The sequence below is a fragment of the Dendropsophus ebraccatus genome, chromosome 7 (genome assembly GCF_027789765.1).
Source record: "Dendropsophus ebraccatus isolate aDenEbr1 chromosome 7, aDenEbr1.pat, whole genome shotgun sequence".
In the NCBI taxonomy this organism is placed as follows: Eukaryota; Metazoa; Chordata; class Amphibia; order Anura; family Hylidae; genus Dendropsophus; species Dendropsophus ebraccatus.
The window spans coordinates 16,940,839-16,960,211 of record NC_091460.1 but is presented as its reverse complement, the minus strand read 5'-3'; the positions used below and the strand labels follow the sequence as shown (position 1 = coordinate 16,960,211).

General features: G+C 44.2%; 2 protein-coding genes across 4 annotated transcripts in view; one reads left to right on the top strand and one right to left on the bottom strand.

The window, feature by feature from the left end:
* The window catches only part of LOC138797254 (vomeronasal type-2 receptor 26-like), a 209,974-nt gene that overhangs the window by 145,365 nt on the left and 45,236 nt on the right, over nucleotides 1-19,373 (top strand). Inside the window, exon 4 of one of the 3 annotated variants that reach the window (XM_069977150.1) lies at nucleotides 16,851-17,104. The exons of the other annotated variants lie outside the window; for them this stretch is intronic. Within the exon in view, the coding sequence (XP_069833251.1) occupies nucleotides 16,851-16,867 (17 nt within the window). The 3' untranslated portion in view covers nucleotides 16,868-17,104. Of the gene's footprint in view, nucleotides 1-16,850; nucleotides 17,105-19,373 lie in introns of those variants that run through there. 3 annotated transcript variants of the gene reach the window in all.
* LOC138797110 (vomeronasal type-2 receptor 26-like) lies at nucleotides 1,427-8,681 on the bottom strand. Its single transcript, XM_069976912.1, has 2 exons — nucleotides 8,654-8,681; nucleotides 1,427-2,337 (listed from the first exon to the last, which is right to left on the bottom strand). Exons 1-2 carry the CDS (start codon nucleotides 8,679-8,681, stop codon nucleotides 1,427-1,429), a joined length of 939 nt encoding a protein of 312 aa, XP_069833013.1.

Below are 19,373 nucleotides of genomic sequence, written 5' to 3'. Positions count from 1 at the left end.
TGCGGGTCGAAAGTCGTACCCACAACTCTATTCATAATACAGAAGCCAGAATACCCCTTTACTAAAAATAATCAATTAATTCAGTTAAAGATACTAAATATGTTACACTTTCCACCAAACATTTTATATGAAATGCAAATACGATGCGCAAATGACAGATATACAACATGTGAGGTCCCTGGGGAAAATTATATTCACATGATGTGGAACTATCCTGAGCTCCAGAGGTTTTAGAAGAATATGACTTAATGTATTTGTCAGGGACAAGACATGACAGTGAGCTCTGATGCTGAACCCACCAACTGTCCCTACCTACTTGCCTCAAACGGCCCTAGGCGGCTGCGGACAACCACAATGACGTTCCCTGTACTAGATAAATGCACACAGTACAAGACAGACAAACAAACACAATATTGGATAGTCAAACAAGCAAGGTCAGAACCAAACTGGCAGCGCAGTACAAAATCAGGTAACAATCGGATAGTCAAAAAGTCAAGCAAGAGGTCAGGTAACAAAGTCGAACAAGCAAAGGGAGTTAGGATGGAGATCGCAGGAATAGACAGGGGGAGCTGGGACCAGGGTATGAACCTTATTAGCCAGCTCTGAGACACTGCCTCAGCTTGGTTTTATGCTGACCAAGAGCCCTGTCCGGATCCCCATTGAACCGGCGCTCTGATCTTCCAGGTTGCAGACAGGCAGATAAACCAGTCAATTACACAGACAACACAGCTGTATAATCAAGTCCAGAAGCTTCTCACACCAGGCTACTACACATTCCTGACAGTATTACTGTAAGTTGGGGGTGGCGGTACTCTACAATGCTTTGTCCATGATCCTTTATTTAAAAGTTAATAAGAAAATTATATACAGCAAGACTACTAATTAATTTTTTTTTTTAAATCCTAGTCCTCCGACAAAGGAACACTGGTTGAATGAACTTAAAGCCAATGTAGCACTACTACACGGCTTTTTTGTTTTTAACGTAAATAAACCAGCGCCAGTGCAGAGATGCCGGGTCCATTTTTTGAACTGCCACCCGGTTCCCACGCACGACGCCGATCTATTACCAAGCACTGGCCAGGGATGAAGCACCCACCCACTATGTGACGAAAACGTCTCATCTCGGTGACGTAGCTCAATAGGAATTTCTTTCTACCTCTCCCTCTTGGGCTGGTTAAGGGTGGGTAGCACTAGGGACAATAAGTTCTTTGATTTTGTAACATGTACTCTACAAAGGTGGCAGGGTCAGGAGCCTACTGAGGGGTTACGCTTAACCTGCTGAGGAAGGGAAGGAAGGGAAAGAAGGAAAGGAAGGTCAAACCATTAAAAAAATCACAATGTTAGAACATGGTATCATAGTTATTAATATTTATTTTTAGTTTTAGATAAATGCTGAGATACTTCCTGTACAAACACTTTCATGTAGTTAGTGTATTTGTGGATGACCTTCTCTTTTGTCTTTCTTTGTACTGTTCATTTCAGACTTTATTAGGATATTATAACATTTAGGTAAAAACATACAGCCCAATATTCCTCCCCCTGAGGCCAATATGGCGAATATCTCTACAGTGACCATGTGTTTCCCTGTACTGCTCAGATAGGCCGGGATGGCACAGATCCAGACACTGCAGAACACCAGCATGCTGAAGGTGATGTACTTGGCTTCATTGTAGATATCAGGTAATGTCCTCACCAGGAAAGCCGGAACAAAGCTCACCGCTGCCAGAAACCCCATATAACCCAACATGAGGTAAAAGGCCAAGACTGACCCTTCATTACACTGAATGATGATCTTCCCAGGATAATCCAGGTTATACTCCTGATATGGAGGAGACAGTGACAACCAGATAACTGTATTCAGGATCTGAATAGATGAACAGACCAACACTACAGTATAAGGAAGCTTAACCCCCACACACTTTCTCCAGGAGCTGTCAGGTCTGGTGGCCTTGAATGCTACGCAGACTATGATGGTCTTGGCCAGGACAGAAGACACGGCTACTGTGAAGAAGATCCCAAAGAAGATTTGTCTCAGCATGCAGGTTATATCCACTGGGCGACCGATGAAGAGAAACACAGAGAGTAAGCTGAACATGAGAGAGTTCAGGAGAATGAAGCTGAGGTTACGGTTATTGGCTCTGACAATGGGAATGTTCCGAAATAAAGTGAATATTCCAATACATAAAGTTATAAGAGAGAGTAATATGGAGATGGTGGGAAAGACTAAAGCAACAACATCAGTCTCATAGGACAAAAACTCAGAATCCCTTAGAGCACATTGGTTTTTAGCCTCATTGGGCCATTCATGGTCAGGACATCTCTCACAGTTATCACTGTCTGGAGAAAAAAAGATTGTTAGAAAATGACTTTTTACAATATATATATATATATATATATATACATGGGGGCTCGGTTCACACGTTGTAAGAGTGCGGCTGTATTTGCGGCTGTAATTGTGCGGCTGTATTTTTGATGGTTCGTGTGTATGCTGGGAAGTATAGGATATGCGGCTGCACAGTGCACACTATCTCTGAATCTACGGCCCTATCGTAAACGGACCCGTAAAAAATGAATACCATTGTTTGCGGCTGGACATGCGGCCGTGGATTGACAGGCGGTCCGTACGGAGTACTTCAAAAATAGCCGGCAATGATGCCGAATGCCGATGCCTCTAATAGTTAATATATTAAATTAATCAAAGACATTTTATTTGTAATCAAGACACTTTCGTTGATCAATAATTTATTTCTAACGAATCCATCATTTTGCAATTAAATATACTGTTAAAATAAATAGATATATAAATAAATGTATATTTATCTATATATTTATTTTTTGACAGTATATTGAATTGCACAATGATGGATTCGTTAGAATTAAATTATTGAACAAAGAAACTGAATTTATTTAAACGAAAATGTGTTTTCTTAATTAAATATTAATTAGTACAGGAAGTTCCATAAGCCGTGAATTCATATGCCCGCAATAGAGCATTCTGTACTAATCATCACTTTACTTTAATGAAAACATCAAATGTTTCTTCTAATTATGTTATCACAATAGCATTATTAGAAGAAACATTTAGAATTATATGTGCGCTCAGCTGATTGGCTGTTCGGCTGAGCGCACATATAATAAGCCGGTCCGCAGCACAGTGACTTCATTGTGCTGCGGACCAGCGAAGAGGACACATCGGGGTGAGTATAGAGCTCTCCCCACCCCCTCCCCGGCACTGCACCCCTCCCAGCAAGGAAGGGGGGGTCAGTTAACCCCTTCCTTGCTGGGATGGGTGCAGTCTGACATCAGTCTGGCCCCCCGGGGGTTAAGGGGGATGCAATACATCCTCCCTTAACCCCTTGGGGGTCAGACTGTAAGCAGCGATCTGTAAAGATGCTGCATACGGTAAGGAGCACAACACCGCTCACCCTATGCGTTTTTTTTTTTAAATAAATAAATAATTAAAAAAAAACGCATAGGGTCCCCCCTATTTTTATAACCAGCCGGGTTAAAAACCAAACGACAGCAGCCTGGTAACACCAGGGTGGGAAGAGCCATTGGTTTAGGCCCTCCCCAGCCTAAATATTACCAGCCTGCTGCCGCCCGGTCCAGGAGCGCCAATTTTGACGCTCCGGGACCACTGGCACCCGGCTCTTCCCAGTACCCCTGGTGGCATTGGGTACTGGGGTAATAATAGGGGGTTAGTGTTAGCCATTTTATACCGGCTAACACTAGGCCCCGACTTAGTAATGGATTCCGTCTATTAGACGGCTTCCACTACTAAGTCTAAAAAGTAAAGAAATAAAGACAAGACACAAGTTTAAAAAATTTTTTATTCAAAAAACAAAAAGGGAGAAACACACAAAAAAAAACACAAACAGGAGCACAACACCCATCATTGTGAGCGGTGTTGTGCTCCTTACAGTATGCAGCATCTTTACAGATCGCTGCTTACAGTCTGACCCCCAAGGGGTTAAGGGAGGATGTATTGCATCCCCCTTAACCCCTTGGGGGCCAGACTGATGTCAGACTGCACCCATCCCAGCAAGGAAGGGGTTAAGTGACCCCCCTTCCTTGCTGGGAGGGGTGCAGTGCTGGGGAGGGGGTGGGGAGAGCTGTATACTCACCCCCATGTGTCCTCTTCGCTGGTCCGCAGCACAATGAAGTCACTGTACTGCGGACCGGCTCATTATATGTGCGCTCAGCCGAACAGCCAATCAGCTGAGCGCACATATAATTCTAAATGTTTCTTCTAATAATGCTATTGTCATAACATAATTAGAAGAAACATTTGATGTTTTGAGTAAAGTAAAGTGATGATTAGTACAGAAAGCTCTATTGCCGGCATATGAATTAACGGCTTATAGAGCTTCCTGTACTAATTAATATTTAATTAAGAAAACACATTTTCGTTTAAATAAATACAGTTTCTTTGTTCAATAATTTAATTCTAACGAATCCATCATTGTGCAATTCAATATACTGTCAAAAAATAAATATATATATAAATATACATTTATTTATATATATATTTATTTTAACAGTATATTTAATTGCAAAATGATGGAATCGTTTACATTTAATTATTGAACAATAAAAGGGACTTTATTAGACAGAAAATGTGTTTTATTAATTCAATATATTAACCATGAGAGACATCGGCATTAGTGCAGAGGATCGCAAACCCCGGTAATAGCGATTCATGTAAACTGTGTTCCCTGCTTTCCCAGATGCATCCAGAGGTGTTTGCATCACTTTCTTAACATTTTATTTCTTATTTTTAGTTGAACCAGATTTCCAAGTAAATGACCGTATGTTTTGAGCCGCATGTCTATTTTTTCCCACGGCCGGAGTTTCAACCGCACATTTACAGCCGCACAGTTACAGTGTGTGAACCCAGCCACACACTGTATATATATACACAGTACAGACCAAAAGTTTGGACACACCTTCTCATTCAAAGAGTTTTCTGTATTTTCATGACTATGAACATTGTAGATTCACACTGAAGGCATCACAATTATGAAGTAACACATGTGGATTTAGATACTTAACAAAAAAGTGTGAAACAACTGAAAATCTGTCTTATATTCTAGGTTTTTCAAAGTAGCCGCCTTTTGCTTTGATTCCTGCTTTGTACATATTTGGGATTCTCTTGTTATAGTCACCGGAAATGGTTGTCACTTCCCATGGTCGGCCCTGTCAGGTGTAATAAGTGGGATTTCATAAGGTGCGTTTACACGTAACGATTATCGTGCGAATTTGCACGATAACGGTCAAAATTCAAACGATAATCGTTTGTGTAAACGCAGCGAACGATCGAACGACGCACGATAAATCGTACATTTTGATCTTTCAACAGGTTATCAAATCGTCGTTCATTGTACGCAAAAAATTCGCAAATCGTTCCGTGTGAACAGTCGTTCGCCGATTTAACCAATGTGTGAGATAGGCTTAAATGATCGCAAAACGATCGCAGAGCGAATTTAAGTACGATATATCGTACCGTCTAAACGCTGATCGTTATGAGAAAAAAAATTGTTAATCCGACATCGCTAATCGTACGATCGGGCCAATAATCGTTTCGTGTAAACGCACCATAACCTTATAAATAGGGTTGGGACCATCAGTTGTGTTGTGCAGCAGTCAGGTGGATACACAGCTGATAGTCCAACTGAATAGACTGTTAGAATTTGTATTATGGCAAGAAAAAAACAGCTAAGTAAAGAAAAACGAGCGGCCATCATTACTTTAAGAAATGGAGATCAGTCAGCCCGAAAAATTGGGAAAACTTTGAAAGTGTCCCCAAGTACAGTTGCAAAAACCATCAAGCGCTACAAAGAAACTGTCTGACATGAGGACCGCTCCAGGAAAGGAAGAGCAAGAGTCACCTCTGCTGCGGAGGAGAAGTTAATCCGAGTCAGGGGCTGGCAAATTTTAGCCTGGGGGGCAAGCACACAGCACTGGCCCATGAGTAGCAGGCTAGCGGCCCATCCTTCCAGGACTACTCTGGCCCTTACCTACTATTACCTTCCCCAAATCAGTGTGGGGAAATTAGATGCCACACATGCCACAGAATTATAGTATTGGGGCCAGTGCTCCCAGCCATGAACAGCCATTGTGATTGGCTGTGAAGGCCAGCCCCAATACTCCAATCAAGACGTGTGAGTTCCACTGGGCACCTTCAACCCCGCATCAGAACTATTCTGGGTCATGGAATCACACCAAGACGGCCACGACTCACCTCTGGACGAGATGTTTCAAGCCCCCGAGTACTTCTTTAAACTTAGAGCCCACTTACATGCTTTGTAGTGTGTAATGAGAGCTGTCCCAAGATATATCTATTGGATTAAAGGGAACCTAGCTCCAGGTGCGCAGCATGGTACCATAAGGGTGCCTTTACACAGACAGATTTATCTGACAGATTTTTGAAGCCAAAGCCAGGAACAGACTATAAACAGAGTAGCGGAGGTCATAAAGGATAGACTGAGATTTCTCCTCTTTTCAAATCCAATCCATGGCTTTGGCTTCAAAAATCTGTCAGCTAAATCTGTAAAGGCAGCCTTATGGTTCCATATCGCCCCTCTTATCCTGGTACAATCATCAGCCCCTAAAGGTCCAGCACCAAATCTCTACAGCATCAGCTGTTAGAGGATTTTCTGATTGTATGTACTATAACTCCCAGCATATCCTGAGGGCTTCAGGCTGTCTGTAAATGCTAAGAGTTGTAGTGTCTGCAGTTGGTATAGTTGGAGGATCCTAGGTCGATTGTACACTGGAGGCTTTAAGGAAGATCAGAATACATAGTTCTGTAGGGTCTCAGTGTGTGGGAGTGACCCCAGAACAGCACTAATAGGGGATAGAACAAATATATAACATGACCTTATTATCACCATACTGTACAGATCACCACACCATCACACTGTTCCTGTTCCCTCCAATAGTGCCCTATATAGTAGCCAATCCCTCCAATAGTGCCTCATATAGTAGCCAATTCCCCCAATAGAGCCCTATAAAGTAGCCAATCCCCCATAGTGCCTCATATAGTAGCCAACTCCCTCATTTCATAGTGCCCCAAATAGTAGCCAATTCCCTCCTCCATAGTGCCCCATATAGCTGCCAATCTCCCCCTCTATAGTGCCCCATATAGTAGCCAATTCCCTCCTCTATAGTGCCCCATATAGCTGCCAATTCCCCCTTCTATATTGCCGCATTTAGTAGCCAATTCCCTCCTCTATAGTGCCCCATACAGTAGCCAATTCCCTCGTCTACAGTGCCCCATATAGTAGTCAATTCCCTGCTCTATAGCGCCCCATATAGTTTCCAATTTCTTGCTCTATAGAGCCCCATATAGTATCCAATTCCCTGCTCTATAGAGCCCCATATAGTAGCCAATTTCCTGCTCTATAGTGCTCCATATAGTAGCCAATTCCCTCCTCTATAGTGTTCCATATAGTAGCCAATCCCCCCCCCCTCTATAGTGTCCCATATAGTAGCCATTCCCCCCCACCCCATAGTACTCCATATAGCAGCCAATTCCCTCCTATATAGTGCTCCATATAGTAGCCAATTCCCTCCTCTATAGTGTTCCATATAGTAGCCAATCCCCCCCCCCTCTATAGTGTCCCATATAGTAGCCATTCCCCCCCACCCCATAGTACTCCATATAGCAGCCAATTCCCTCCTATATAGTGCTCCATATAGTAGCCAATTCCCCCCCATAGTGCCTCATATAGTAGCCAAATTCCTCCATGGTGCCCCATATAGCAGCCAAATCCCTTCATAGTGCCCCATATAGCAGCCAATTCCCTCCTCTCTAGTGCCCCATATAGTAGCCAATCCCCCCATAGTACTCCATAAAGCAGCCAATTCCCTCCTATATAGTGCTCCATATAGTAGCCAATTACCCCCATAGTGCCCCATATAGTAGCCAAATCCCTCCATGATGCCCCATATAGCAGCCAAATCCCTCCATAGTGCCCCGTATAGCAGGCAATTCCCTCCTCTATAGTGCCGCATATAGTAGCCAAATCCCTCCATAGGTTCCCTATATAGCAACCAAATCCCTCCTCTATAGTGCCCCATATAGTAGCAAATTCCCCCTCTATAGTGTCCCATATAGTAGCCAATTCTCCCTCTATAGTGCCCCATATAGTAGAATATAGGGTGAAGAGACAGCACTCATCCAAATAAACCAATCAAAATGAACTCACCGGGTGATAGTGGGTGGTATTAACCCCCACTTCACCTGCAAGCCACGATAGCACACAATAACCAATTCCTCACAACAGCGAGATCCCGTAGGAGAGCAGGCAAATCCGGGTACCCAAACCGTCCAAGAAGATAAACGTTGGCAATCCGCAACAATATCAGAAAAAAGGATTGCGCTCAGAACGGGCCTTGTGTGAACAGTAGTTTGAAAGCAGTGTAAACCAGGACTAGTTTACTTACTTCACTTGGGGGACAGATAGCTCCATATCAATGTCCCCCTCCGAGAAAGCATATCATGTTCTGGATCATACAGAGTCTTGGTAACAATTTAATTCCAAAGTACACATCAAGATAAAACAGGCAACGCGTTTCGGCGGTTATATACGCCTTTTTCAAGCCTATGTACATCATATATCTGCCGTAAATATATACATTTTTAACTTACATGTAATTCCATTAGAGATTCCTTCCATTTCCGGGACGCGGATCACCGGCCGTCAAACCGGATGTGACGTCCGGGCCGCGTCATCCATTATGATGAATTGCGAAGTGTTTCGATACACTTCGCAATTCATCATAATGGTAATGCTAGTCTGCTTTATATTACCCCAATAGAACAAACTCCACAAGATTTTAGACTATTATGCAAGAAGGAGATGTTTGGGATTTTTCGATTAAATACCCTACAACCAGATGGATTGAATGAGTCATTAGAGCACATATTCTGATAAATTTACTTGAGGAATAGGGTGAGTATTTTAATCATGTATAATCCATCTTCTATTTACATCTAAACTATAGTTTTTATGATTATTCATTTTATTGTAGTTTTGTGAAATATTGTTGATATCTATGAATTTTTGGATTTGTATGTATTTTTACATAGCTTTTACTTATTTATGTATACATATATGCACTTTAATGGAGGTTTTTATACTGGATGTTTACATTTCTAAAGATGGTGGTGCGTTCCAAGGGTGGAACGCAAGCTTAGTTCTTTGTCCGGGGAAACGCTATAGAGGAGGGGATTGTTAGATACGTGCATAATTGCACGCTTTTTGCGTTCCACGAGTGGAGCGCATGATGGACCTCCGGATGACGCGGCCCGGACGTCACATCCGGTTTGACGGTTCCGACGTCACATCCGGTTTGACGGCCGGTGATCCGCGTCCCGGAAACGGAAGGAATCTCTAACGGAATTACATGTAAGTTAAAAATGTATATATTTACGGCAGATATATGATGTACATAGGCTTGAAAAAGGCATATATAACCGCCGAAACGCGTTGCCTGTTTTATCTTGATGTGTACTTTGGAATTAAATTGTTACCAAGACTCTGTATGATCCAGAACATGATATGCTTTCTCGGAGGGGGACATTGATATGGAGCTATCTGTCCCCCAAGTGAAGTAAGTAAACTAGTCCTGGTTTACACTACTGTTCACACAAGGCCAGTTCTGAGCGCAATCCTTTTTTCTTTTTTCTGATATTGTCCCATATAGTAGCTAATTCCCCTCCATAGTGCCCCATATAGTATCCAATTCCCCCATAGTGCCCCATATAGTAGCCAATTCCCCCATAGTGCCCCATATAGTAGCCAATTCCCCCCCATAGTGCCCCATAAAGTAGCCAATTCCCCCTCTATAGTGCACCATATAGTAGCCAATTCCCCTCCATAGTGCCCCATATAGTAGCCAATTCCCCCTCTATAGCGCCCCATATAGTAGCCAATTCCCCCATAGTGCCCCATATAGTAGCCAATTCCCCCCATAGTGCCCCATATAGCAGCCAGTTCCCCTCCATAGTGCAACATATAGCTGCCAATTACTCCCCCATAGCACCCCATATAGCAGCCAATTCCCCCATATAGCAACCAATCCCCCCCCCATATAGCAGCCAATTCCTCCCCCCATATAGGAACCAATTTCTCCCCCCATAAAGCAGCCAATCCCCCCCTATATAGCAGCCAATTCCCCCCACCACCACCCATATAGCAGCCAACCCCCCACCTCCACCCATATAGCAGCCAATTCCCCACCACCACTACCCATATAGCAGCCAATTCCTCCCCCCCCCATATAGCAGCCAAGTCCCCCCACAATTTCTCACCTGTCACTGGCTCCTCTCCAGCGCACGTTCTCCTCTCTCATCTCCTGGCGTCAGGCATCAGGGTGCAGGGACGCTGCCCGTGCGGGGTGTCCCTACAGTTAGAGGCTGCAAGTCACATCCGGTGCAGGCAGCGTCTCTGCATCATGATGCCTGCGTCGGAAGATGAGAGAGAGAGGACCTGCTGGGGAGCGGGACAGGTGAGTGTTGCGGTCCTCCCCCCCCCTCCCCCCCGCACCTCCGCACCTAAGGATTAGATGTCAGCGCCGCGGCTGCACTGCTAACCCGAAGCTGAGGGCCGCCGCCGGACTGAGGGAGCTGCCAGACACTCGGTCCGGCTGTGGCCCTCAGCCTCTGATTAGCAGCGCAGCCGTGGTGCTGCTAGTTAATCTAGGGCCGGTCTTTCCCAAGTATATTATAGGGCTGGCCCGGCCTTATAATGTACTTGGGAAAGACCGGCCTGGGGGGCAAATGCCTCCCTGCCCCCCGGCCTAGCCCGCCCCTGATCCGAGTCACCAGCATCAGAAGTCGCAGGTTACCAGCAGCTCAGATTAGAGACCAGGTCAATGCCGGCACACATAGTTCCAGCAGCAGAGACATCTCTACAACAACTGGTAAGAGGAGACTCTGTGCAGCAGCCTTCATGGTAAAATATATGGAACCAGCATGGCCACCACAGCATCTTGCAGCTGCATGCTATTCCATCCGGTTTGTGTTTAGTTGGACCATCATTTTTTTTTTTTAACAGGACAATGACCCCAAACCCACCTCCAGGCTGTGTAAGGTGACTACTGCTTAAAGCTCATCAAGAGAATGCCAAGAGTGCAAAGCAGGAATCACAGCAAAAGGCCGCTACTTGGAAGAACCTAGAATATAAGACAGATTTTAAGTTGTTTCCCACTTTTTTGTTAAGTATATAATTCCATGTGTGTAATTCATAGTTTTGATGCCTTCAGTGTGAATCTACAATTATCATAGTCATGAAAATACAGAAAACTCTTTGAATGAGAAGGTGTGTCCAAACTTTTGGTCTGTACTGTGTATATATATATATATATATATATATATATATATATATATATATATATGATATAATTAACCAAAAGATGTTGATTTAGAAACAAACAAGAGGTCGCTTCCTAGTGCAATGCAAACAGCAAGGCTGAGCACGCACAGTATTAGGTTGAAATGAACTCACCTAGTTAAGTTGTGCAGTAATAGGCACAACTCTATAGAAGCGTGTTGTGGTATACATAAGTCACCGCAACTCAAAGGGAGAGGGATCACCACCCGTGTCCACTGGTGTCAGGAATACGTAAGACAGAACGGCTCGATCCAGACCTATTGTGCCACTTGATCCTCTATGAAATCCCATGTGCAGGTGAGTGGTTACCACAGTCCTTGATAGATGAAGTAGAGATGGACCATCAATTCAGGAGCACAAATAGTTCATTAATAAGCGCAGCACATTTCGGCACCCACATATAATGGAGCCTTTCTCAAGCATGTACTTTATAACATGCTTAAGAAAGGCTCCGTTATATGTGGGTGCTGAAATGTGCTGCGCTTATTAATAAATTATTTGTGTTCCTGAATTGATGGTCCATCTCTACTTCATCTATCAAGGACTGTGGTAACCGCTCACTTGCGCGTGGGATTTCATAGAGGATCAAATGGCACAATAGGTCTGGATCGAGCTGTTCTGTCTTACTTAACAAAAGATGAGTAATACCTCAAAATGTTTCTTAAGGGTACGTTCACACGTACCGGATTTGCAGCGGATTTTACGCTGCGAGTTTGCAGGGAAATTCGCTGCGGATCCAGTAGTGTGAAGGTGAATGGGTCCCATACACATAGCGGATCCGCTGCGTGTATGGGACCCGGCCCCTTTAACCCCGCCGCCGGCCGCCCGCAGTCCCGGCCCCTTTAACCCCACTGCCGGCCGCCCGCAACCCGCAGTACCGGCCCCTTTAACACCCGGCCCGTTGCCCACAGCAACGGTCCCGAGCATACATTACCTGCTCAACGCCGTGGCTGTGTGACGCTCCCGGTTCCCCTCACTCCTCTTCAGCCAATCAGAGCACGGCAGCCCTGATTGGCTGAAGAGGAGCGAGGGGAGCCTGGAGCCTGAATCAAGCCACGGCGCCGAGCAGGTAATGTATGCTCGGAGCCGGGACTGTGGGCAGTGGGCGGGGTGTTAAAGGGGCCGGTACTGCGGGTTGCGGGCGGCCAGCGGCAGGGATAAAGGGGCTGGGTCCCATACACGCAACAGATCCGCGTATGGAACCCATTCAAATTCACACTACTGGATGCGTAGCAGATTTCCCTGCAAACTCGCAGCGTGAAATCCGCTGCGGATCCGGTACGTGTGAACGTGCCCTAAGGTTTTTTTTTTTAAATGTAGATAAACTAAAATATCACATAGATTTGGTGTTTAACCCCTTAGCGACCCATGACGTATCTGATACGTCATGGTGCCGCTCGGGGTGTTCAGAGCGGGATTAGCGCCGGCTAATTAAGCCTCTAAGTGCAGCTGTCAAACCTGACAGCTGCACTTAGAGGCTTCAGACCTCACGTCCCTGGTGTCTAGTGGGACGGATCTCCCCCCCGCGATGCGATCGCGGGGGGGAGATCCGTTCTTCTGGCCGTGCCGGGCCTCAGCGTCGGAATGACGCTGATCCCGGCTCGGCAGTAGATTGCTATGGCCTGCAGCAGGCCATAGCAATCTATGACCGATCTCATGGATCTTTGCTGTGTATATACAAGTCCCCCAGGGGGGCTTCTAGTTTATGTAAAAAAAAAAGTAAAAAAGTGTTTTTATTAATAAAAAATCCCCTCCCCTAATAAAAGTCCAAATCACCCCCCTTTTCCCATTTTATAAATATAAATTAATAAATAAATAAACATATTTAGTATCGCCGCACACGTAATCGCCCGAACTATTAATTAATCTCATTCCTGATCTCGCACGGTAAACGGCGTCAGCGCAAAAAAATCCCAAAGTGCAAAATTGCGCATTTTTGGTCGCATCAAATCCAGAAAAAATGTAATAAAAAACGATCAAAAAGTCGTATATGCGCAATCAAGGTACCGATAGAAAGAACACATCATGGCGCAAAAACTCACACCTCACACAGCCCCATAGACCAAAGGATAAAAGCGCTATAAGCCTGGGAATGGAGCGGTTTTAAGGAACGTATATTTGTTAACAATGGTTTGAATTTTTTACAGGCCATCCGATACAATATAAGTTATACATGTTATATATCATAGTAATCGTAACGACTTGAGGAACATGCATAACAAGTCAGTTTTACCATAGGACGGACGGCGTAAATGCAAAACTCCCCGAAATCAAAACAAATTCATTTTTTTTTTTCAATTTGACAGCGCAAATGATTTTTTTCCGGTTTCGCAGCATATGTTATGGAAAAATAATGCCTGTCATTGCAAAGTACAATTGGTTTCGCAAAAAATAAGCGCTCATATACGTCTCTAGGTGAAAAAATGCAAGCGCTATGGACTTTTAAACTTAAAATGGAATAAGCAAAAGCGCAAAAACGAAAATAGGCTTTGACCTTAAGGGGTTAAACTTAAAATGGAATAAGCAAAAGCGCAAAAACGAAAATAGGCTTTGACCTTAAGGGGTTAATCCTCAGGGTGCTATAATGACATATGCACAGGTTAGAAACATCTAACCGGCTGATAGTTTCTCTAAGAACTATATTGGAGTTATGGGGAAAAGAACAACAACAACAACAACAACATGTATAAAAATAAATATTTAATTTATAGCAATTTATTAAATGATCTCTTTCTGTTTGAGATGTCTTATGTTGATGTCAGTGGTAGCCCCTCTTGCAGAGTTGCTAGAAATAGTTTTTTTTATGAACCTCTAGGTATGTTTATAAGCCGAATGTGTACCTGTTCTTCTGTGCGAGAAGCTTGCATCTCTGCAACCTTTTGCCAAGCAGTTCAGCAGTCCTTCTGCCTACATCCCAACACTATGAGAGAAAAAGAAGGGAAGGGCGCTTCCTGGTGCAATAAGTTCAGGAGGGTGAATAAAATAATACCTGGGGCAATGTTACCAGTTGCTCACCCTTTTAGGTTGCGCAGATAGGCACAACTCTAATGACAGCATGTAGACACCGCAGCTCATCAGAGGAATCTCGAAATCCAGCGGCTCACAGGGCTCACAGCAATGCTTGAAAGTCTAAATGTGCTTGGTAATTTTGACAAAGACCAGCTAGAGTTTTTAGTAGGAAGTATGCGTTTTATTCTTACACACAATGTGTTTTTATTTCAGGGGCAGGTATATCACCAGACCAGGGCCACCGCGATGGGGACTCGGGCCGCACCCAGTTACGCTAATCTCTTTATGGGGCGGTTCGAGTCCTCCTTTATATCTGGGTCCCCCTGGTCTGGTGACCATAAACGATATATCGACGACCTGTTTTTTATTTGGAGAGGGACACAGGAGTCGGCTATTTTATTTGTGGAATATTTAAATAACAACTCGTGGGGATTACATTTTACCTTAACCCCTTAAGGACAGAGCCAATTTCGATTTTTGCGTTTTCGTTTTTTTCTCCTTGTGCATAAAAGGCCATAGCACTTGCATTTTTCCACCTAGAAACCCACCTGAGCCCTTATTTTTTGCGTCACTAATTGTACTTTGCAATGACAGGCTGAATTTTTGCATAAAGTACACTGCGAAACCAGAAAAAAATTCAAAGTGTGGTGAAATTGAAAAAAAAAACGCATTTTGTTTATTTGGGGGAAATGTGTTTTTACGCCATTCGACCTGGGGTAAAACTGACTTGTTATATATGTTCCTCAAGTCGTTACGATTAAAACGATATGTAACATGTATAACTTATATTGTATTGGATGGCCTGTAAAAAATTCAAACCATTGTCAACAAATATACGTCACTTAAAACGGCTCCATTCCCAGACTTATAGCGCTTTTATCCTTTGGTCTATGGGGCTGTGTCAGGTGTCATTCTTTGCGCCATGATGTGTTCTTTCTATCGGTACCTTGATTGCGCATATACGACTTTTTGATCGCTTTTTATTACAATTTTTCTGGATTTGATGCGACCAAAAATGCGCAATTTTGCACTTTGGGATTTTTTTGCGCTTACGCCGTTTACCGTGCGAGATCAGGAATGTGATTAATTAATAGTTCGGTTGATTATGCACGCGGCGATAGCAAACATGTTTATTTATTTATTTATTTACTTTTATTTATAACCTGGGAAAAGGGGGGTGATTCAGACTTTTATTAGGGGAGGGGGCTTTTTATTCACAATAACACTTTTCTTATTTTTTTACACATATACTAGAAGCCCCCCTGGGGGACTTCTAGTATATACACTTTGATCTCTCATTGAGATCTCTGCAGCATAGATATGCTGCAGAGGTCCATGAGATCGGCACTCGTTTGCTTTCGGCTGCTGCAGCCGGAAACAAACGAGTGCCGAGCCGGGGACGGCGCCATCTTGGAGCGGTCCCCGGCCGGCTTCAGAAACGGAGATCGCTCCTCCGGGATAACATCCCGGAGGAGCGATTCTCGCCACTAGACACCGGGGAAGTGCGGCGTCCGGTAATCGGATGCAGCTGTCATGTTTGACAGCTGCATCTGATTACTGTATTAGCGGGCACGGCGATCGGACCGTGTCCGCTAATACCTACAGTCCCGGGCTACACGCGGCACCCGAGACCGCCGCGATTCAGAGCGGGGTCGCCGCGCGGCCCCGCTCTGAACACCCTTACCTGCAATGGGGCGTACCTATACGCCCTTTGTCGTTAAGGGGTTAAATATGGATAAAGAAAAAATAGTTTTTTTAGATCTGGAGATTGCACATAAAAATAAGATGATTTTTACTAAAACTAATTTTAAGGCAGTTGATTCCAACAGTTTCTTATACTTTGAGAGTACACATTTTAAGAGGTGGACACAAAATATCCCTTTTAGGGTATAAACCCACACACAGTATATGCAGCAGATATGCAACAAATACGCAGCAGATTTGTTGGTACAGATTTGATGCTGTGTTCAGTTATTTAGATCTAATCTGCTGCGATTTTGCTGCGAGTTTGCTGCGTATCGCAGCAGTAAATACGCTGCATATACGGTGTGTGGGTTTATACCCTAAGTCAGTATCACAGAATTCGGAAAAACTGTACTTTTAAGGAAGATTAATAGTAATAGTTTTGAACAAGCGTTTTTTAGAGAAAGGCTATCCCAAAAAGCTACTAAAAGAAGCTTTTAGAAGAAACCTTGGTGTAGAACAAAAAGACCTGTTGACACCGAAAGAAAAAAATCCGGTCATTGAAGCGAGGAAGAAAGACCTATTTAGATCTAATTTTATTACTTCATTTAATAGTAGCAACATTACAATTAGAAAAACTTTGGGAAAACACTGGCATATACTTTTAAATGACCCGATTTTAAAGAAAATAATTCCGCTGTCAGCGTAGAGTTGCTGCGTATAGGTTTTTGTGAGTAAACATTTGTTCACTCTTTTTAGGTATCTCAGCCCTGTAACGTCACTTCCATCGGACTACTATTCCCAAGAGACCATGTTACCATCGGCCAAGATGAATCTCCTCGGAGTAACCGGATTCCAGTTTTTTTATGGACTTTATATATGTTTTTACGGACATTGTGAATTGCTAGAACTAGACTATTGCATGAACTATACACATGTTTATGTTTATATGTACTGTTTGTTTGTGGCGCTTTCGGCTACCATCCTCCTACCCGGAAGTGTTTGGTATGCCGTAGCTATTTAAGATTGTGTCAGATGAGTTTATGTTAGTGCTTGAAAAAGGCCCTCCTGGATTAGAGGGCAGAAACGCGTTGCCACAATTAAAAATATCTAGAATCATTATACGTGACTCCAAGTGAAGTTTCACTGGCTATCTGGTACACCTGCGCCATCCCCAAAGAGGAGATTGCTTCTTTCTGTCCTGGTCTTGACAGATCTCTCCATCCATCCCAACACTATGGAAATAACCCCAAGACATGGAGGGAGTTCCTCAACAAATGCATTTTTAACTCTGGATCACAACTCTACAGATGGCAAGTGATGAGAGGACCAGTGGATATTCAGGTTTGCTTTGTTCAATGAAACTCAAATAAAAAAAAGTTTTCCAACTTTCACTTGGACCCGAAGCCCATTAAAGTTCATGGGGACCCGAACCCTGGCCTACAAAAATGGCTGTAAATTGGGAGTAGAAAGGGATAGAAGGCTGCAAATGCAAAATGTGGGTAACAACAAGACTAGCTAATTGAACATGAATTAAAAATTAAACCCAAAATTTGTATTGAATTTTGAAGCAGTTCCTGACTTTAAAAAACGCAACAAGTGATTAATACAAAGAATAAACTGTTGCGACTTCCTGCAGCAAGGAGAGAGGCTAGGAGGACAGCAGTAAGGAAGCAGAGCATGCAATGGGGTGATAATGAGGTTCTAGACCCCACATGGACGGAAGCCCATGAGAGTCTGGGGGTAGAGATTGTAGACACGCAGCCCCAGCCACCCACTTTACCATAACCAGCTGGTCGGCTGCCCACGGCACCCAGGGCAGACCAAAGCTTGCTCCAAGGAACTTACTGGCATGATATGTCTGCTGGCAAAGTGCTGATAACAAGACATGGGGGTATGCAGGTTCTGCCACCAGGAATCAATCAATCTATAAAATCTATCACATTTTGTAAAATAAGTAAAGGGTTGACTGGTCCGAAACAATGATGACAAAGTGCTAGACCCCTTAAAGGGAACCTGTCACCGGGGCACAGAGCCCGCCCGACCCCCGGTGCAGCCCCCGGATACTTACCCTTTGCGATGAGTCCCGTTCCTGGAGCCGGTCCCGGGACGAAGATATCAGCGCCTGAAGCCGTGCGCGTGCTGTATGCAAATGAGCAGAGATGAGTCCGATGACCATAGAGAATGATGGCTCCGTCATTCTCTATGAGCGTCGGACTCATCTCAGCGGCGCGCGCGCACGGCTTCTGGCGCTGATATCTTCATCCCGGGACCGGCTCCAGGAACGGGACTCATCACAAAGGGTAAGTATCCGGGAGCTGCATCGGGGGGTCGGGCGGGCTCTGTGCCCGCGTCCCCGGGGACAGGTTCTCTTTAAGGACTGAAAGCCATGACGTTATGGAGGAAGAGGTGGTGGACAACCAGGCCCGGCTATCCAGTAGCCAGTTGGTTGACTGGTACTGGCCACTGTGCCCAGAGACTGAGCTCATCAAATCAAGCTCTTTGGGTGGTATCTTCACTGGCAAAGTTTAGTGATGACGAAACACTGTTGGTTTGTACAACACAGATATAGACAGGTGACAACTGGGGTAGGGATAGGTAACAACTTGGTTAAGCATAGGTAACAACTGGGTTAGGGAAAGTAGTTACAAAAGTAAACACAAAACTAAAGTAGAATATCAAAACTTGAAAAAATACATAAAAAAAGAAGATCACAGCAAAGAAGGGATGTGGCTCTGGTGTGACAGTATCAGCAACACCAACAGTAAGAAATATCTCCACACTGTTCTAGGGAAGTATTCAGCTTTCTATCCCCCAAAAACTATTGATAAAGTAGATGTACCCTGTTTCTAAATGGGACGGTTCCTTAGTACTAAGAATCCTACTTTTTACTCTGTACGCTGTAGCAAGGTCCACATAACCACCAATACATGGATCAGTAAGCTCGGGAGGGACGTTACATCTCCCTAATTGTCCACTAGGTGAACAAACTGGTCGCTGAGCCTCAGGTGTGAAGTGTTTTGGCGCTTGTTCTTCCCCCACCATGGATACCTAGATGTCAATCCTTGCATCTTGTAGCCTCCTCCTCGTCCTACCGATCTTCCTCCTCTGCCACCTCCTCATACTCTCAGCATAGCTGATGTACCATTAACTTCAGCACAGCCAGGGATGAATGACAGCAGACCATACTGAAAGCTATCTGTATAGGGGGAAAAACACACACCCTGGGGGGGCTGAAGAGGGGTATGGAACTGCAGACAGATGAGCGGTTGCTGTCAATTA